The sequence below is a fragment of the Anser cygnoides genome, chromosome 4, assembly GCF_040182565.1.
Source record: "Anser cygnoides isolate HZ-2024a breed goose chromosome 4, Taihu_goose_T2T_genome, whole genome shotgun sequence".
Lineage (NCBI taxonomy): Eukaryota > Metazoa > Chordata > Aves > Anseriformes > Anatidae > Anser > Anser cygnoides.
In genome coordinates, this window is record NC_089876.1 from 45641444 (window position 1) to 45663931 (window position 22488).

Sequence of the window (22488 nt, forward strand, 5' to 3'; positions counted from 1 at the left end):
AGTGCTCTCTTTACGCATTTCTTCTGCAGCCACACCTGGAATATTGTATGCAGTTCAGGCACTTCATTACTGGAAGATATAAACAAACTGGAGGAAGTCCAGAGAAGTGGAACGGAAATGATTAGAAGCCGGAGGGAGTGATTTACCAAGAAAATTTAAAGTAGTCCTTTACCCGTCTGTAACTTCTCTGATAATTAAAAACGGGAAATGATAACAGCCGAGTTCAAGACTTTGATTCAGTCATGTGCCTGAAGCACTTACGCCTTGGGCACTTAAGCATGTGCCTACTTTTAAGAATAAAGAACACATGAAGATTTTGACCTGGTGCAGAGAATAAGATTAAGAAAGGGGAAAAAAAAAAAAAAAAAAAAAGAGATTGTATACCAGTGAAATCCTCCCAAGAATGAATTACGCCTAACAACTACCATAAAAGAAGGTTGTATTGCCTGCGATTTTACATTTTATTGCTGATAATAGAAAGACTTATTCAAGTATCCAAAGTTCATTTTTCTGTGAGACAACAGGACTACTCAAAACAAACATGGGTATTCATGCATGTAAGTCTTAGCAGTCTTTGTCACAAACATATAGCACCAAGTGGTCCTATCAAGGTAAAGGGTCCTAAGTGAGCCTTTTTTCCCTGGACTGTGTAAACCAGGTGGAACGGTTCTGAAAATGAAGAGTGATAACCCAGCAGGAAAGTAACTGGATTCTCCTAGCTTCTCACATGCTGACATTGCTGAGAAGTGATTTTTAGAAAGGCAGCATTTTATATAACTGTTGAGCTGTCAGCGGGGCTCTACTGAAAGACACTTTAAAAGTCATGTAGACACTGTCAGAGGCTGATCGAGGGAACGGGTGATTACCATCCACAGAGGTTTTGCATGTAATCTCAACAAAAAAGCCCCAAGCCTCAGCTGCAGACAGCCTGCAAACAAGCTCTGCTTGGATGTAGCTTGCTATCTAATCCCCAAACAACATACTAGGCCAATAGCCATGCTTGGGCATGTGGGATTCCCAAGCCCCTGTACCAACAGGTGAGGCCTCCCATAGATGTGATCTTAAGGATAACCATGTCCGCTCCCTGATCCTGGCCCCCTTCACCCACCTTGAGCTTAAACTCATTTCTTGTTGGTATTTCAAATAAACAAATTTTAGAGTTCCAGTCAGGAGAAATACCCTGGACAGATTTTTAGCTCAGAAACAGAAGAAAAACTATGGGAGAGGGAGAACTGGAACAAAACAGAAGTCTGGTGTTTACAGCAAAGTCCATATTTATTACTAAAATTGTTAGATATGCAAATCTGAATGGCATGCTGTCCTAGGCTTTTGTTTATGCAAGCTTTATGTTACAATTTCTGCAATATTTTTATAATTCAACATTTACCTGGAACCTACATTAAGATTTATGAGAATGAGATAAGAACTGGCATGAAGTCAACAGCTCTCAGCTTCAGTGCATCAGTGCCTTGATTTTATATTACTATTTTTTATGGACTTTCTGCAGTACAGTTTTAAAGGTTTGGCAGAAGGTAAAATGACTGCATGGTTGAACACTGCTTTCACTACTTGTAAGGTGGTATATATAAGCCTGAGAGTCCTACTCCAGGGACTTTTTTTTCTTTTCTTTGTATAGTATATGCCAAAATGAATCTGCAAATTGGATGAAATCTGTCAAAAAACAGATTATCATCAGTGGGTCTTGTAGGACTACATGTAGTTAAGGTTGCCTGACACTTCTCGTTTTAAGACCTCATTTTCTATTGCCTATAACTTTACCACACAGTAGCAGTTAGGGCTGAAATTTTCCATGCTGGATGTCTGCCTCAGGCTGAATTTCATTTTGCGAGTTTAAGAAAGTATCAGCTAGAAGTACTAAGCTTAGTGCAAAGTAAGTTTGTGAATAAGGGTAGGGAGAAACATGTTGGTTTTCCCCCGTGTTACATTTTTCACAGACATATTTGAGAAGCTCAAGAGCCTTCACACTTTGAGACAGGCCCTTTGAAGCATCACTGCTCTGATACCACAGATGTGCCTTTTGCCATCTCATACATTATCACTTAAAATTATAACGGATCACAGTATAAAACACTGAAAAGTTGCAGTCTGTACGTGATACGATTTGCAAAGGTTTTGGTGAAGCCTGGCAGCCAACCTCCAAAGTTTCCTTCTGCAAAGAGCACGGACCAGGGCAGAAGGTCTGAGCAAAGCTCCAGCCATCTCTACCAGGCGCCAGGCGATGCCTCGGCACAGGGACTCCACACAGAAAACCTCCATCATGCTCTCGTGCAATGTAAAGGAAATGTTCAGAGGGAAGGGGAATAAGGCACGGGTTGCAAGAGCAAAGAACCACCAGGAGCTGAGAAGAGTGAGGAAAGGAGTTTGGGAAGGTAGTAGACTTGGAAAGAGAAAGCCTCCCCACAAAAGTAAAGCCAGGCAGTGGGACAATGGAGAATGGCCAGGAGAGTCTGACAGTGTGGGAGCCGATGACCGAAGGAGGACAAAATTACAGGGAAAAACAGAGGCAAGTGCTGGCTAGAAGCAGAAGGGACAGGATGCAGATGGCTGGTAACCAGATAAGCAGAAGCAGGTGAGAGGAAAACCACCTGGGGGCAGAAAGTCAAGAGAACACCTCTCTCTACACTGTTAAGGTTGAAACCAGGTAACCTAAAACTTAATCCCCCTAGAAGATGGCACAGCTGCCTCTACTTTACAGATTGGAAACTGAAGTCAAAAGAGAATAAGACCAAAAATATTAAAAGCCTCTACTAATGCACTGAGCCTGACCTGTCACTCCAGCTCTGCCCATGAGCTGTCACGGCACCTGGGACCTCCTCTGCTGAGGCTGCCTCAGGGGGTGAGCACGAAGCAGGCCTGCTGCCACCTCTGCTGCTCTCCTCAGACGTGGGGAAAATGGCTGGTGGCAGCCACAGAGGCTGACGGAAGCAAGAAAGACCCCCAAAATATACTGTTTGGTCCCCAGGTTGCTTTTACCAGATGGCTGTATTACCTGACAGTGATCGGTCAAGTACTTCACCTCTCCCCCGTCAGCCTCCCCTCCAGGGAGGGAGAACAGAAGTTGTGGCAGCAGCTCCGCAGCACCTGGTATGCTCCCTCATAACCCACAGCTCTTCCTCAGGAGTTTGAGTAAATATTTACCTCAGAAAACAGACAGCAGTGACTTCATTTACATTGCCTACCTCACTAAAGCTTTGCAGGGGGAGGAAAGGAGGCTTCAAGGTCCCAAGCGTGCTCCATGCTCCCACTCCCCAGGTGCCCCCCGGAGTCTCCACATGGTGAAGCTGGGGGCAGTGGGATGCCCACCTCACAGCCGGTGGGAGTCTGGCCGGTGCTGCCCATCCTGTTTGGGCAGGGGGTAGCCCAGGCCATCGCAGTGGCCACTAGCATGATTTCCCACACACATGGAGCTTACAGTGGTCAGAAGGGGTTACCAAATCATCACAAAAATGTTTTGTCTGGGGAGCTCCAGCACGGCAGCCACGCATCGCAGCTACCTTACGCTCCTAGAACAGACTGTGCCAAGCCTGGCAATGTCTTCCCGCACATATGACTACGTTGACTTTAATTGGCTGACTGGCTCAGTGGTTTTGGTTGTTTTGACTGGGTAAACCTGTGACATGGATTGATCTACAATTAAGATGAACTTTAAAGATAAGCGTTCATGTTAGGTGGTAAAGAGGGCACGTGCTGCTGCCTGCGGATGAGGGGGCAGACTCCGTGAAGAGGCAGCTTCTGTGTCGGTGGCGGGTTTGAGGCAAGTGACAAGAGAGGCTCTCTCTGCTCAGCCTGTGATTGCTGACCTCTGCTTTTCCTCATTAAAAGGAAGTGGTCAGTTCACCCTCATCATCAAGCAATAAAACATGACAGGGAGTGGTGATTAATGCGCTGCTCACAAATACAGTCAGGCACGAGGAGGCACCCGCAGCGTTGGGCTGCTGGCACTTGTAAAAGGCCATTAGTTATAGTTGTGCAAAATGAAATTAACCTAGCTAATCAAGCACTGAGAAGCCATGGTTTTGTTGAGGGTCAAGGGTTCCTAGCAAACGAAAGGTAGAGTATGCTTACAAACCATGAAAGGAGAGGAAAAAAAAAAAAGAAAAAAAAACCTGACAGGCTGATTAATGAAAATGGATACATACGATAAATCTGACCAAACAGTGAATAAACACAGTATCTGCAGTGCATATATTAAGAGAGAAAAGTTCACATCTTAAAGAAAGAAAGGGAAGCAACAGATTGACTTCAGTCATCACCAAGTTTATGAGCAGTCTACTAAAACGTGCTACAAAATAGCTGTTGCACTGCTGCAGGTTACCCTGTTTAGACCCCTTGTCCCCCGAATCCTTTTCGACTGCCCTCCTCTGGAGACAGGCTTGCTATTTTTACTCCTTTGCAGATCCAGCCACATGGCTCCCTATGTCCTTTAGACTGAATTTTGGCAGTGCCTGGCTTATCACACATATTCCTCACATTCTCAGATGGGTTTGCTATTTGTAAACCCTTCTCCTACCAGACCCTTCAAGCCAGAAAGCTGAGGAAACGTGCAGAGCAAACGGTAAAAGCACAGGAGAAAAACACAAGCAAAACACACACAAGCACATGCCAGCACCTTCTGTGATGGGCCTGAACACCATGCGTCTTTCTGAACAAGTATCCTCCTCTTACTTTAAATCTAATCTTTCTTTACTGGTCTAGGCAAGTCTCACTTTAAGAAGTCACCTCCAGCTCCAGGAGAAACATGGGAGATAGGAGAAACACTTTTTGTGGCCTACTCTGTGCCCCTTTCTGGATGCTTGAGGCCAATCTCCTCTATGTTTCTGGTTTCAGCTGAAATCTTAGTTTGCCCCACATCTAGGTGGAAATAGTTTAAATTCTAAGCATATCCCTCACTTCCTTCAGTTGGCAGACAATCTTCATTTTAAGTGAAGCCTCCAAGAAATTCACGTGCATACTAACTTTTTGCATATGGACTTAATACCCCTACCCTACCTGTAAAGCAATACTTCAGCTCTGTCTTTACCTGCTGAATCTAAGCAGGCACTTTTGCTTGTAGAGGCACACATAGCATTTTCCACTTCTTTTCTTGGTGGCCTTTTATTCTTGTATGGTGAATTTGTTACTGAGGACTTCAAGGACAGAAAGAATGGTGACAGTAGCAAGTACTTCCACCAATTCTTAGTAGAATGGCAATAGAAAACACAGTAAGAGCAAGAATAGCAATAGGAAGCGCTGATATGAAAGTCAGACATGATGTTGTCCATCAGTTCTCTATTTCTGCAACATTTTCTAACCTGTGGAAAAGTGGATGCTAAAGTGAAGCAAGGATCTCCAAATACTGTTCAAAAACCCTGTCATGTCTTATCACAAAACTCTTTGAGCATGTACTAGTACATATGTTTTGCTTGTGCTTTTATGTCCTTCACCTTTTCATAAGCTTTCCACAAATGATCTTTTATTATTAAACAGTCAAAGATCTCCTCGTCATACTTCCTCATCCTGCTTGTGAATGAATAATTAACATGGAATAATGGTAGGCGTTCTTTCTAGGCTTGGGATTGGATTCCTTCACAAAATAGAAGTGCAAGAAGGAAAGATGGAGCTCAGAGTAACCACTGTATCCAAGTGCTTACACTATTTTCCAGCACCCTAGTTTATATCATAAAGCTGTATGCAATGCTGCTGTATTGAAACATTCACATAATTGTATGCAATTGTACTACACATATCTGCTGTAACTGACAGACTGGATGCTGCCCTACATTCAGCACAGAGTACCTGCATGATGACACTGCAGAAGTGTGAGAATATAAAATATCAGTTCTAGTTCCAAGGCTCTATAAAGCACTTGAATATCTAGAATTCTAGAAGTGTGCAACTTGTAAGTTCTTAACAGTTGTCCTGTCCCCAGACAAATCAATGTACAACCTCAAGGAAAATTTCATTTTTGAATATGACACCATCATTGCAGGAATAATGTCATATTGTTATTACTAAAAAGACTGCAAGTAAAAGACATTACTGTTAAATAGGTTAGTGTCTTTTTTTTTTTTAATTTTATAAATAGTTTAGTATGCTAGTACACACAACATAAGAAGTACTTATTATTAATTTTTCCCAATAGTCCATCATTATCATTCTGTTGTATCAGAGAAAATTAGCACCTATCACTTACATAATTTCAAGCAGCATTGTTAAGAGTGGAATTTGCATGCATGATATGGTGTATAGGCTAACACAAGTCCATTTGCTAAGTCCACGTGGTAAAATGAATGAATAAATAATTGAATGCTTAGCTCCAAATATGTAATTACTTTTAGAAAAAAAATTAGAGCACAAGTCTGTGAAAATACATATAATAATACTCATCTACAGCTAAATACCAGAGACAAAAAACGTCCTTTCAGAAATGGAATGATATAGTTAGGTTCCTAAAATGTTTATAGAAAACTTACATAAAGGCCTGAGTTTTGAAAGTACAGGACTATTGCAATTCTTCCCCACAGGCATTAGCTTTAAATTACAGCTGTTGTCCCAGCCCAATGAAGAAAAGCCTATGCAGAGCACTTGTGCAGAGCATGCAAAAGGTTTGTAAACCTTCAAACTGCAGTTAAAATTATTCCTGTTAGAAGAAGTTACAGCTCCATTTTTCTGATCTGTTCCCACACACAGTATCATACAGTCTCTCCCTAAGAAAGTAACAATATCTTTTTTAATATCATCCATCACCCTGCTCTGTAATAAGCAGTGCTGTTCTGACGTTGCAAGAACTGTTTGCCATATGTCTACTTCCAGCACAGCTTTCTACCCCAATACATGAGTTGCATTATTTATTTGTTACATGTAAAGAAACGAGGGAGTGGGCTTTGCGACACAAGTATAAAACACCAAGTCCAGCGCTTTTCTTTATTAAAACGCAACAGAAATGAACTTCCAGATGAAGTAAAACGAATAGCTGGATACACATGAGAAAACTGCAGTCTAGCTCTTATGCCTGGTAATAGAATGACTGCAAATGACTGGAAATAAGTGGATATGGATTTCAGCAAGAATCAGAAAGAATTACAAGCAAATGAATTAATGCTGATAATAATTACATCTTTTTTAGGAAAAGGTATGAAACATTAAATTATATTCCACAATATTGTGTTTCTCAGAATAGTCAGCAACATCAACAACAATGACTTTTGTTAGCATCTTGCAAGAACAGTACCAAATGTTTCAAAGAATCCCAATTTTCTTGTAATGCAATGTTATACTGTTTTCTGCTTTGTGGGCATCAGGCTGTATTTTAAAACAATACATCTGCCATTATATTGCAGTGGTTATTTCCATTTTGGTACTTTTTCTCCCCCTGTGACTTTAAAGTCAGCCTACATTCTAAACTTGTAAAACAAATTTCTAAAATATAACCTTCCCACATTTATTTTCTGAGGCATTTATTTAGTACTGAATTTCTTCAGATAATCTTTACCAGGCAAGAGTCATTGAATAGTTTCAATAAACATAAAAGCCTACTGCCTAAAACAATAATTACATTATAGATTTCTGCTCTTATTACTGGTCATCTGATGTACCACTGAAGAAAATCTGTAGATGGATTTTATATATCTATCTATATATATATTTTTTTTAATCGGAAAAAAATATCTGTTAGGAGACTCAGGAGTCACTCTTGAGAGAGGCAGAATACCATTTAAACTTGACAGAGCCCTTTAGTCTTTTTCTCCCTTTTGCAACCACATATTAACTAGCTGAATGAGTCAGTTCAATAGATTCATGCAGAAGCTCGAGTTCCTCTTACAGTTAACTGGGGTAACTCTTGGCTGTTCCGCACTCACTTCCTTTGGACTGAGCCATTTACTTTTCTACTAAAAGACTACAAAGCCCATCAACAGAAAGCAAAACAATTTCACAGAGCAAAAATCCTTCAGAATCAGAGACATTTTCTAGATGAGAATCAACTAATTCCAAAGCAGATCCACTTGCTTTGAAAAGCAACAGTGGAGGGAAACTCTGGAGCAAGGCAGACTTGCCCTGGGAGGTATAGGATCAGCCTAGGGAACATCTAAATAGTCAGAACACCATGGGCTGCACCCATAAGCATCAAGAGAACTGTCTGGTATCATTAATAGTTTATCTGATTATCTTTGATGAAAGGTCACGGCAATCAAGTGATGCTCCCAAGGACTGGAAGGACGTAACCATTACTTCTTTCTTCTACATCTCCGTTTTTATGACGAGGTTGATCAAGCACTGGGACAGGTTGCCCAGAATGGCTGTGGAGTATCTATCCTTAGAGATGCTAAAAACCCAGCTGGACATGAAGCTGAGCAACCTGCTCTGAGCAGGAGGGTTGGACTCGATAATCTCCAGAGGTCCCATCCAACCTCAGTGATTCTACAATTACATGATAATGCTCTCTAATCTGGACAAAATTAATCCATGCAAAATGATGCTCTTTTCATAAACCTATGCACAGTCTCTTATGGTCCTACAGGCACAAAGTGATTAAGGTGCACCTTCCATATCAAAGAAATGATATACATGACAGTAAACGAAGTGTTACACAAGGAAGCTTGAAACAAAACAACAGAACACTCGGTACAGCTTCTAAAAAGAAAAAATGTACTGTGAAACATCTGCAACGTACTCATAAAAGACCCTAAGTTAACCGCATCTTACTAATGTGTTACAGTAACCTGTGCAAGCAACTTATACAGGGCAAAGATTAAACTGAAATATTAAACATGTTGGGATGTATGAACTGTATTAAACTGTGTGAACAAAAAAGATAAGGAAGGATTAGTCTGATGAACCCTACAATAAACTCCCTCTAATGCAAGTATCGGTATGTACTAGAGAAACTGGATTACATCTTCCCAGATTCACTTCCTTCAAACAGCTTAGCACAGTTCCTAAGACCTTGAGGAAACTTGCTACTACCTAGCTGCATGTAGCTTGCCTCAGGAGGAACCACCATCACTGATGCTTCTTGCACAAGACCACCATGTAAGAACCTCATTCAGGTTGCAGTTGCTGAACATGTAAGAAGTCCCAGACTTCTGAACACCACAAAACCTGAATTTTGATCACCACAATGGATTAACAGAAGTCTCTAACTACATTATGTTTTATGTTTATACCATTAAGTCTCTCTCACTTGCCAGACCTCTAGCATACCCTGTGGACAATGTGAATGATGACAGAGGATGAATCAGGACCACTAAGGCAAGAGGCCTCCTATCCTTCAAATCCATGTTTGTTTGCTAGTGGAAAAAAAAAAAAAAGTACATAAAGTATTACAGAGATTTAAAGAAGAGACAGAAAGAGAGAGATGAGAAAAAGTCAATGCCTGAGGCAGTTGAATGGTGCCCTAGAGAACTGGATTGCGTCTCCTTCTTTGCTGTGGATTTATTTTGTAATAATAAGCAAGAAAATCATTAATTATATTATCCCTGAATTCATTTCCTGAATATCCAACCAGAGATCCAGAGTCTGATTTGCAGTAGTTTAAGCAATCATAGCTGCAACTAAAATCAATGTGAATTGCACTTTGGACATATTAAGTTCTATAAAATGCCATGTACTTCTGCCCCCTGTGGTTCTAGATATCATAAATCAGGAACCCCAAACCAGAGGATACATCGGGACTTAATCTGTATCTTAACTCCTTGACTGTAAAACAGGGGTAATAACCACTCATCTTATCTGGTATTGCAAGGACAAATTAAACAATATTTATGAGGCGCTGGGACACTATAGTGATGAGCACCATACAAAAGCTCTGTAAGAAATGAGCAATTAAGTCTTCTGAGCAAGGGATGAATAGCAATCAGCAGTGAAGGCACAGGACCATACATTGAGCAAGGAGAAGAATACAAACTATTGAAAAGCTGTTCATTAATTGAATGTTATCCAATCTGTTCAATAAGCAAGGCAGAGGTCTCATGGAAAGAGTTGTGTGTGATCATGTCATTAAGACTGAATTAGAAAGCATTACATGTGGTGCAGATGAATAAAGACCATGCAAGCCACTAGTATTCATTACTCTCACATTTAGTTGCAATTTTGCAACCCCCCCCCCTCACCCCCCCCCCCCAATGTATTTTTAAGAAGAAAATTGGAAAAGAGCAAGCAGCTCAAGAATTGAGAAACTTACCATTAGACCTCATATAGAAGCCCACACAGAGCTGCAGAGAAGGGTGGTAAAGGAGAGAACAACCTCCTGGTGCCCTCACACTCCCAACTGTGAAACAGGCAGAGAAAAGGTCTGCCCCTCAGCTCAGCAACCAAAGAGCAGGAAACGCAGGTGAACTCCTCTGCCCTGTGCGCACCAAACAGCCCCACCAGTTACACCTGCAGTAACCCAGCACACATGCAGCATTTATTAACGCACACACCACAACTGCAAAAGAATACACACAAGCTGCTGGTCCAGAATTACCTCTTATAAATTCTACTTATTTTCTTTGTAACACAGACTTTAGGCTTCGGCTGCACCCACTCTGCAGACACAAGCACAGCTGCATGCAATGTACACACTAGTTCACGTACCGGCTGCTTCAATGGTTGTCCAAACCTCTGCAGCAGCTCTGCAGTCAGTTCAGAGCTCCCTGTCACAGTGCCAGCAGCTCCTGGCATCCTTTCACCTGACATTTGAGGAGGCTGACTGTAAGCCTGCTTGTTTATGCTTGCTCTTCTAGTGGGGACAAGGTGCATGCAAAAGCCCCGCATCATCATCACCCTTGAAATGGGTGGGAATGACCTGACTGACCCACATTCCCTTTCTTAGGGACTGGGGTTTGGCAAACTCAGCCATGAAAGACAGGACCAAACAATTGCATTAAAAACATATTAAAACAGGTAACAGAATTGTCTCCCTTTAAATAACAAACAGCTGTGGACTTCAAAGCTGACCATGTGTCATTGTCATTTCTAAAAAACTGACAAAGCTGCCTCAGACTGGGTGTACACTTCAAACCTAGCAGAGGCAGTTCCAACCTTCAACAGTCTAAAACTGTGCTATAAAAAAAAAAAAAAAGGCTGAAATGCTGGCTTCTTTTAAGGCAATGGGAGATTTGCCATTACCTTTTCCCACTCTATTTATATCCAAGATGCTAGCAGATGCCTTGTTCCCTCTGTCTATACCAGACAGATCTGTATGTACATTTTATTTCACTTTTTTTTTTTTGGTCTGGAAATTGTTTTCCCACCCTCTTATTTAAAATGAGATTAGTAGATACAAAAAGATGCTTTGTTTCTGGCTTTATGCATTTTTATATTTATCTTGAGGTTTTACTTGCTTAGAATTTCTTTCAGCCACAACGTTGCCAAATTTCTTATTTCTAACATTGTTTTGTTGAAGGTAGCTTGCAGGATCCCCTTTTGGCTCTTAACTACTTCACCTGGAAGAGCTTGTTCAGGCTCTAAAAAATTTCTGAACCTCAAGGGTTGCAGAAGAGAAGTGCTATTTGCTATAAAAGTGTGAATTATAACATTGCTTCGATAGACTGCCAAGGCAGGTAGATAACACCATTTTATAAAGTGGTATCTCTTCAGAAGCAGTACCATAGCTGTAAGGAGCTAAAACTTCTGACTGTTTTATGGTATTTGATATGCTTTATGCTGTTTGATATCAAGAATCTTGTACATGTATTTATGGCCTATTGCAAACCCCAATTTCAATGGTAGTTCATGCTTTCTGTTACCCGTTTACAGTCATATTGTACTTGAGGTTGCACGAACCAGCAGTACAATATCAAAGAACAGTGTCAGGCTAATCACAGAAGATTTCTCAATAGCCAGGCTCTCACTTGAGGGAATTATCAGCAAATAAAACCAAGCATGAGGCCACTTGACATCATCTACAGGTACCTGCAGAAGCTTAGCTGGATGGCACGGAACTGTCTCAAAAGGACTTTACTCTTGTGAGCTTGTTTGTGAACTCAAAATGAAAAAAGTTATCTCAGGAGACAGACATTCACCTGCTACTACAATGAGAAAGCAGCTCTGCCTTACACAGGATCTGAGCACTTTATATCAACTTTTAAAAACTGGAGTCCTGTACTCCTGTTAGGATCTGAGTATCCAACACCATTACAAGTGGAATATCCTACAATATATTAGTTGGTTCGCCCTTTCCTTTGCTACTCCAATTTCTTTCATTTCTGCAGTCAGATCAACTCTCCAGCCTTACCAGGACACAATGGCAACTAGAAGAGACCTCTCTGGTTTATCCTTACTACCAAAGGTCACGTTATACAACAGGTACATCTCTTACACTCCATTTCAAAGCAGGCACTTAAATCCTACCACCTCCCTTTAGGAGAACGTCCCTAAATGTCCCTCTTTTTGACGGTTTGCAGCACTTGAAAATACCAAACTAGTTAATGTCAGTTTTACCCATTTGCTGTTATTTCAGTACAGTTCTTAGTTCAAAATAAATTCTTCTCCCTCTCAGTTGTCTATTCCTCCACTGTGAAATATTTATAGACAGCAATCATGTCCCAACCCAGACTCTTTTTGGGTAAGCTAAAAAAAGCTAAAAGCATTTAGTCACCTGACATAAAATAAATTTTTATTCCTCAGATCATTTCAGAAGCTCTCCTAATGTGTTTATCTGACTCTGAATCAAACTAACACACTGGTGACCACAGGCATACACAATACTCCATCATTTATACCATGACAGCGAATATTACAAAATGTGGATTTTGTATAAATATACTACACAAATGGCTCAGCCATCTTGGGACTACTGTTTAAAAGACAAAATTTCCAAGCAGTACTCTATCTACCTTCCCCATATGACCTACAGAAAAACAAACAAACAAACATTTTCTTGTTAAAGGAAAGGAAGCTGAAGTATTCAAGAAGGCACAAAGCTAATGGCTATGACATTTGATCTTCTATTAGCCAAAATATTTCTGGTTACCTTAAGCCACCATGCCTTCACAGGGCCACCCCACTTACAAAGACTCTGATCTACAATGATGGTACTCTGTGATGTGTTAAATAAATAAATACAAATTACTGCAACTCAGATCTTTGTTGTATCGTAAGAATGCCAAAATTACCCCTCTCTAATAAAGGCACAGAAAATAACTGCTTGAAAGACTGCATGATGCTTGGATTTGTGATGATGGAAGACCATTACCTAAGATGAACCAATCTTGCCACTGCATACATTTTCTGTTTACTGCAGACTGTGCCTGTGCAGGCTGGCTATAACATACTGACTATGGTACTTCATAGCTGAAACAGTCTAGAAATTAGTATTCATAAAACAAAGAACAAAAGACAAATGAAATTGTGCAGGAGCAGAAAAGTTGCACTCAGACCTACTAGCACTGTGTGTGCGTTTTTCAGCGTTAGACAGCAGCCAATATTTAAATTCTCATCCTTGTCCTTGTCCCTCCCTCTCTACAGGGAAGAGAGTTTTTGGAAAGGAGTATGTGCAGAGTTTTAGCTCTGTCTGTTGTAAAACTGTAAAACTGTTGTCTGTTGTAAAAACATTTTTTCAAAGCATTTTTCCAGCCATTAACCATCTTGTGGTTCTTTGTGGCACTGCAGCTGCTGACCTTATTCTTTGTTTTAAAACCAGGATGCTGTACCACCGAGATGGTCCCCAAACCTCTCACTTCCTTCCTGAAATGCTACCAGAATATGTTTGCTGTATTGGCATTACACTCCCCATTCAACACATCTCCAGTATTTATCCTTCAGCTTCAATCAGTTTGTCATGCAAGGGCACTTACTCGGAGAGCCACAAGGAAATCTCTTCCTCCCATTCCACCCCTCCCCACCTTGCAAATATTCAGTTATATGTTCTATCCTTAATTAATCCTTCTTAATTTCTGTGTGTGTGTGTCATACTTCTCTCTGCTTGCTTTTTTCCCCTTTTTGGGGTCCCAATGCAAATATTTCTAGCTCTTTCCTTCTACCAACCTCCTAAACTCTGAGTTCTTACTTACTAAAGTCAACCGCGGGAGCAGGAAATCAGACTGCATTTTACTGAGCAATACCGCCTGCCAGAGTGAAAAATAGGAAGAGTCCTTTTCATGTCTATGAGAGCACGGAAGGCTGGTGGCAGCTTCAAACCTATGATAACTTAATTATTTAAATTTTATTTTACACCTATTAACCATAGCATATCAAGTAGAGTAGCAGCTGCTACATGAATTTGACCAGCTCACTTGCCCTCAGCAGATCACCCATCTGCTTGCTCTGCACCTAATAGTTCTGTTTGATAGGTTGTAAAACAGATTCTTGCAACAGGTCAGGAACAAAGTCAACTTCAAATCCCACTTAGAAATCTCTATGAAAACATATGGACATCTATACTGAGTGATGTTGAATTTAGAGAGGTCACTGACCTTATGAAAGTGGATAAAAGGAAAATTGCAGCCTGTGACGGAAAAACACTGACTCCATTACAGTGAATGAACAGAAGAGTGGAGAGTGAAGAACTGTATGTATAATTAATTCTAGGGACACAGACGTACAAAATCCGTGGATTTACTGCAAAATGGTGGGGAAAATGCCTTTCTATAATGTATCAAATTCAGCTTCTGCAGCAAAAAAATACTGCTTCTTCATATTATCAATAAGATAGCCTCTCCTGTTCAGCAGTAATATTTTATAAAACTAACTAAATTAAGCAAATTATTCAAGAGCTACATATTCTAGCATTTAAATTTTCATACCTTGATTTTTTTCTGCCTCAATTCAAACGAAAAATTTTTGGAGACACACACAGAGGCTTTAGTTTCTCTGTATTTTCTAGCTAGAGGTGTAGAGCTCTGGGAAGTTCTTTCATGTACAGTGCATGGGAGAGCCACGAGAAGATTACCTGTTTCTGAAAAAACATATTACGCATAACCTATCACTTTTCCTCTTGTGTGGCCTTTTGGAAACAGAGACTATAGAGCATTTCCAAAAAAAAAGACTATCCCTGGAATATCACACATCTGGCCCACTGCTAATTGGCTGCACAGTGCCTTGCTTGCCAAAAAACTGGATCTACCACTGAATTTTCAGGCTGGCGACAGCCTGCAATCCTTCGTGCTACGATGAGTCTGTGGAAGGCTGGTGGATCACTTCGGTTGTGGCAGTAAGACCAGCCTCGGTGCGTGGTACAGCAGACTCAGAGCTACCCCAGGTGACCAGTGGGCTGCACCCTCAACCCTGCGGCCCCAGCTGTTTTGTTCCTGTGTTTTCAAAGCAGCCGGGCACAAAGGGAGATAAGAATGCCGCTTCTTTTCCCTAACCTCAGCTTTGAGGCAACCTCAGCTCCCACAGCTGTGCAGAGTCTTTACAGATTGCTGCACACGACATTTCATCCCCTCTGGGGTTTCTTAGGAGGGTTTCTTAGTCACTAGGCTGCTCGCTGAGGTGCACAGCCCAGTCACTGCAGTCAGTAAGCTTTTAAGTAAGGTGTTAACAACTTAGAATTTGAAAAATTTCCTTCAGCCAATTTTCCCTCTACTTTAAATAGGCAAATAATAAATGATCAGGTGAAAAATAAATGGAAGCCTAGAAACTTCTGTTGCTGTGACTACGTTTCTACCTCAGATATGGCAAGAGATCTACACATTTCTGACCTAAAATAGCAGAACTATGTCTAAGGCAAACCCTCTAGACAACAAAATCTGAAAATGACTGAAGAGATCACATCTTTCTATTCAAAAAAGTAAGGACAAGCTTCCCTATAACTAATAGGATGTAATTTGTTAATTCTTCCATTTTAAGTAGCCAAAAGTCTCTCAGCAAATATGCAAAATAACTGGATGACAGTCATTTTTGCTGTTGGCTTTACCACCATTTGGAGATGAAAAATGCCTTCCTTTTTTCTTACATTCAAGCCAAAGGAAGAATGAAAGATTAACTTTAGCAACTTAAGAAGTGATATAATTTTGATTTAGGACAGATTACCTCATACTTGTCTGGAACTTGAACAAATGAAGACTGAAAATGCAAAGCATACGCAAGAACAGCTGTGATTTCTGACTTCATGTCTTCTACTCCCCTTAGAGAAAGCTGGTTCAGTGGAAAATTAGAAGAGAAGACTGGCCAGGTGCTTGCTTTAGGTTCCCTCACAGTACAGTACATATTCAGCATATGACTTCGTTAATGAACATAAATCCAAGTTTAAATAACTCTATGATTGGCCCTATCTTCAAGTTAGAAAATCATACAGTGTAGTTATCCCATATGAACATGTATCATAAGTACACGTCTCAACCTTTACAGCAACAATTTATCAACATTTTTATTAGGGTTAAGGTGTTTTAGTGTTTGCAAGGCAGATCAAATTTATTTTAATAACACAATCACATTTCTTCATACCAGTCCAGAGTCCTGTTCATCAAGTAAGCCAGCAAAAAGTTCATGCTACTTGATATCAAAATTTTGCTCTTTGATAATTTATATCCCCATAATGAATTGCACCTGAAATTACTTTGGAACTTTCAGCAAAGAAGCCATTTTAGTATTTTTTTGGTCTATAGCTCTCTCTCTTTTTAATTCATTGCACTTTTCCTGTAAGTACCCCAAAATAAGATCGACTGGGAACCTGACTACCAGACTTATAATTGGAAATGTGAGCTTCAGCCTCTTTGTTGCTGTGGACTTTGTTTTAAATTTCAAGGCTTTTTTTTTTTTTCCTATTATAGTGCCTCTGTTTTATAGTATTTCTTAGCAGCACAAACCAATTGGCACTCAAAAGCTGTTCAAGGTGGGCTCACAACACTTCAGCAATTCCAGCTGAGACCATAAGAGCTGGATGGTGTGCCACATTCCCTTTCTCCAAATCTTCCTCCTCTCTGCTTCCATACTTTTTGACACATTTTGTCTCCCTGCCAGCTCTTTCACCTGAACACCAATTAGTCTCTCCCATGATTTCCACCCCACTACATCTTTTGAAGGACTGTAAGTATGTAACTTTTTAATCTAAACTAAGTAAAACTTTTGTTTATTCATTATAATCTAACAAACAAAAAGCCTCTTCCCTTTCAAGGAAAGAGTTACTCTATTCAAAGAGAGCAAAAACTGAAACAGAGGAGGTTCAGCTTCTGAACTTCTTCTTGCATGGGTGACACAGCACTGGCAGAGGTTGCCCAGACTCCCTTCCCAGAGATCTTCAAAAGCCACCTGGACACGGTCCTGGGCAACCTGCTCTAGGTGGCCCCTGCGGGAGCAGAGGGGTTGGACCAGATGATGTTGAGAGGTCTCTCTTCCAACCTCAGCCATTCTATGATTCTGTGAAAAATGCACCAGCCTTAGATACCATTTTTAATTAGAATTGGAGGTAATTTCTGGAAGAATACAATTCCTCATGCCACTTTCTACTGAAAAATGTTTAGTAGACCAAATAATAAATATGCATGCCTGTGTGTGCATGCATGTGTGGACATAAAATGTGTAAAATAACTGGAAAAATATACATAATTTTTTAAAAAGTCAATACACAGGATTACAGGGAAAGGGTGAATCAAAGTTGAGGAATCTCTTCTATTCTTTTACTATAATCTTTTAGGGAGGGAACAATTCATTTTTACTCAAATAAATAAGCCACAGTATTTATAAATATCCCAGAAAATTGCACCTATTTCTGTGTTCACAGAGGAAGTATTACTGTTTCTTTGTAATAAAGGCAAGGATGCAGGCACTTAAGGAAAGAACATAGCTGTAGCTCAGAGCTCAGACAAGTATGCCCAAGATCTACACTTAAGGTAGTGCTTCCACTTTGATTTATACCATGCACTGAATTATCATACTTTTAAAAACATCTTCATGAACTTTTGGTACACCACAGTAATTGTTACAAACATTCCAATTAAAATAGGGAACCTCAAGATGAGTGGTTTTATTGTCTGTGCACCCAACTGAAGAATTTAGGATGACTTTAACAAATATTTGTTGTTACAAACCTACCTGCACAAATTTTTATTCGTGTTGATAGTTTCAGGATGTTTACAGCTAAAATGTATATTCTGTTTTTGCTATGACCTCTTCTGACTAATACGCTACAACATACTTCTATGCACTTTTATATAAACATAGAAAGTACGAGACAAATTTGTAGTGTTTGCATAACAACGTTACTGGTAGCATCAAGAACTCACGGTCATGTGCTTACCAAGCAGAAGTCCAGACAGTGTTCAGATACCACATGTAAGAACCCATATGGAAATATAATAATTCTAAAAATATATTCTAAAAATATATTTTATGGGAATTTAAATCTCCCATCTCCAGTCTTCAGTGAAGACAAGTTTGTTCTGTCTTTTGTTTTTTTTGAGCTTTTTTTTTTGTTTGTTTAACTTATAAACTTTCAATAATTACTGATAACTACATTTTAAAAATGTGGTTTTATGTCTGATTACAGAGTAATCCTTTCCTAATAACCTTGACTTCTTAGGCTTGGAAATGCAGTCTCATTGCTTTGTTAAATCCTAATGGCGATCCCCCATAATTTTTCATAAATGTCTAAAATAGGATAGGGAGGATAGGGATATCCATCAAAATATGTCGGAAAGGACATCAAAAATGAGAGGTATGGTAATTGTAGATACACAGTGCCTTGAAATTACAGTGATTTTAGACTGGGAAGAAAGCTTTCTTGGAAGGCAGGAAAGGAGGAAGGAAGATAAGAAAAGGTTCTACCATTTCACACAGTAGGTGTATGCCAAAAAAAAAACCAAACCACCACTGCCACCACAATAAAAAATGCCTTCTCAATCCAAATTTCACAAACTTAGACCTGGATATGCAAATGTCCATCCATGATGTGGCATGGAAGCACACAGAGGAAATCATTTAGTGAAACTACATCAAATTTTCCAGTTCAAGTGCTACATTAAGGAACTAAAACTTCAAACAAGAAGTTAGAGAATGAAGACTTCAAGGTCAGCTACTGTACAACAGTAAGAGAAAATGCTTTCAGAAGGGGGGGATGTCTTTTCCATGTCCTTATAACTTTGGGAAGTTTATTTCAATCAAATTGACACCTTTTGATGATAGATGGAGAAACAGATTGATAGAGAGGCATTACATGAGGTCTTGACTTCAATGACGCACAAGCTCTCAAGGTCAACTTAACAGTGAGCTATATCCTCACAGCCACCAGCAGCAGATTCAGTGACAACAGAAGTAATTAATCACATGATACACTGCCTCACTCTTCTCAGCACAAGCTGGACACCATACTGAGAGTTTATTTTCTTCCTTCTAGGTTTTTCTTCATCAAAATAAATCAGTAATTAAAAACAGCTTGTTTCATCAGTGGTTATAAGAACATCTACTATCAGTAATGATTTCAAAAAAAACCTATGCAGTATTTGTGTCCTTTGCATGCCATGAAGTCTTAATCAGGTACTAAAAACTTGATTTCTATCACTTGAAGAAATTGCTTACAAATTCTTTAAAGCTCTTACATATCCTAACAACCCAAGCCTACCAGAGATCCAGCAGCACTCTGAGTAATACCAACTTCTTTCTATTAAGGTGCCCAGGAAAGACAAGCTACACCATAAATAACATAAAACAGGGAGAGGTCAGCTAAATACTTCTGTGATGACAAAGCTCTCAAAATACAGACTGCAAGAAAAGTCCTAGTCCGTAATGAAGAAAACGACCATTGCAATGTCTAAGAAACGCATAATGATCAATTTGTGCACCCTCATCAATCTACCACAGTACTGTAAAGCTGCTTACTTCTCTTTTGCTGAAAGATAAAACATGATGCACTACTGAGTCCAAAGACCTGGAGGTACCTGAAGGTAGACAACTGACCTGAGTTGTACTGTCATATAAGGATGTCAAAATGATGAGACAATCCTATTCATCCTGAGTACAGGAGACGCTGAAGTATGTTTACATCAATTGTGTTCATGTCTAATAGAAATTACAAAAAGCCACTTGGAGAACTGGAGGAGCTAAAGCTACAGCAGTAGCATAAAGTAAAACAATGCATTCTTTAAAAAATGGTGCAAAAAGGAAAAACATCCTGGCATATTCTACTTAAATTATATCACATGTAATTGGAGTCCATTCAACATTTTTTCTCAGATTAACACAGAAATTTATCAACAGCACAAAAAACATAGGAAAAACACGTGTGTGTATATATATACACATATATTTCTATATCAAATTAACTGATGACATTTTACCTTGACTTTTTTTGCTGATGTTTTTTATTTTGCTTTCTTACCTTCTACTGCTCTCTTGAAGAAAACTTTACAGCTGCCACATGTAACTACCCCATAATGACACCCAGATGCTTCATCTCCGCACACCAAACACACTTTGGAAGGTCTCGAAGAACCAGTTGATACACTTCTCAATGAAGAGCTGGAGCAAAAAAAAAAAAAGAAAAAAGAAAACAACAAACAAAACAAAACAGTTATGAATATTTCAAATCACACTGGCCACAATGCAAAGTTCAATTAAGAATTTATAACAGGTATATTTCTCAAGGCACCTAACAATTAGAAAACCACAACTCTTTCTTTCAGTGCCTGATTGAATACATGAGTTGCTTTAATTAGTAGATGAAATATTTTTATTGTCTGTTTTAAAACACCCATAATACATCAATGTTAATGTGAGAAGTTACCACAAGGGCAGTGGAATTTATTGGTAGCAGATGACTAAAACTGAAAATAAACAAACAAACCACTCTGGCAGTGCCCAGATAACTATAAATTTTCTTTCTGTTTGTTTGTTTGTCTCAAGCTCTTATAGCTAAGGTACACCTGTAATAAAACCGGTAAGACCATTTTATGAAGGAGCACAGCAAAATGGTATGCCCTTGCCTGATCACGTTCCTGCTTACCACTACAGTGGCCCTTGAGCCACTTATATTTCTGTAATTGAACAGCTTACTTCCAAAGTCGTTCTGAAGCCTTTTTATATTCTGCAAGTGTAAAATATCCTTCTATTTTACTGTAGGTGCCAGGAAAGCAGCCCTGGAGGTTTAAAAAGCATTCTGAAGTTTTGCAGACCAATGCATCTTGCAAACCCAGCTTTAACCTTCTACCACATGCTTAAAACATGGGGCATTTTTGTTGTTGGGTTTTTCTCAACTGTGACTCTCTGAAAATATCTTTAGATAGTATTTTCCACTGGCAGCCCTAAAATACAGTGCTCTTCAAAACACAACTCAAATTTCATGATGCAGCGAGTCTCCTCCCTCCTTTCTTCCCTGGGGAACTGGAAATGCCACCCTAACATAATCGGCACGCTCAGAGAAACGTGCCAGATACCGGCGGAGATGAGAGCTTTGGATCCCTCCCACACCTCTGAAGGGCTGGGGAGAATCTTCCCTTCGATACCGTCTCTCTTCTCCAGGTAAACATGACCTCTTGCATTTCTTCACACGTTATCTCCCTGAAGCCTGTCAAGCAACTACAAAAACAACCCTGCAAAATTTTACACTGGTGGTGAAACAATCTGATCGTTCAAATTGCAGATCATGGGCTGTTTGTTGGTCAGCCACTGGGAAACAAAGTTCACAGGTAGTCTGAATTCAAACTTAAGATAACCAGCTCGCTTAAGAAAAATTCCAAGGATGCACCCTTTGCCTTTTTTCACTTTGTATCTTCCTTTAAAGAGCTATGCAGTGGCCAAACGATTTATCCAGAGGCTCAGCAGGAATGTCACCCCAGATCAAGGACCCCAAGTCTTCTGGCCTGCAGCTTTACTTTAACATCCAAACCAAACAGCTTTTCAAATGACACCGTACAGATGCTAATCAAAACGTTTCAAATAGTATTTCTTGTCTGCTTGCTAGTCTGTTAGGTTTACTAGTTTTATTCCTTGTGCTATTTATACTTTCATTACATAACTCAACACTACTTGATAATTGCTAGGTGATGGCATTAGCTCATCTGCCAGAGAGATAAAGGAAAGCCTCGCCAGATCTGCGTTACAGAAAGTTCTGTTTGCTCAAGTCCCAGGCAGATCTATGCACACGGGATGAGCATAGCTGGAAGGAAAGGCAGGTACTTCAGGATTTACCAAGACTGTGCTGCTATTCAACTCTGAATTTCAGCTCTGCATTTTGATTTGTTTAGGCAATGCATAGGACTCGGGTAAACACTCCTTTCTCCCTCTAGCACTCTGCATGAAAAAATCAAGCCTTTCATTAAACAGAATTCTTCAGGAGGTGTCTGCTTTCGAGAGAAAATGTCAATAACCTGGAAAACTACCTCGTTGAAAATTCATTTTTCGCTCTTTCACTGCATCTGCGGTATTTTGTCTGAAAAAGGAAACATTTCAATTCTGACATACCACCAAAATATCTCAGGGCATTTGTAATTTTGCACGTTCGCATTTCTTCATAGGACTAGCAAAAATTTTCCAACCATATGACTACTGTGTTGTATAGTCCTACTACCCTGGACAAGGTCATGGTATTTTTGTTTCAATATCTAAAAAAGGTAATTCTGTTAGAGAGCTCTT

At 39.8% G+C, this 22488-nt stretch overlaps 1 protein-coding gene across 4 annotated transcripts in view; it reads right to left on the reverse strand.

Annotated features, from left to right (window-relative positions):
- The window catches only part of NR3C2 (nuclear receptor subfamily 3 group C member 2), a 203827-nt gene that overhangs the window by 73266 nt on the left and 108073 nt on the right, over positions 1 to 22488 (reverse strand). For all 4 annotated transcript variants that reach the window (XM_048071804.2, XM_048071805.2, XM_048071803.2 and 1 more), the window contains one exon: positions 20237 to 20376. In XM_048071804.2, the coding sequence (XP_047927761.1) occupies positions 20237 to 20376 (140 nt within the window). The remainder of the gene's footprint in view (positions 1 to 20236; positions 20377 to 22488) is intronic.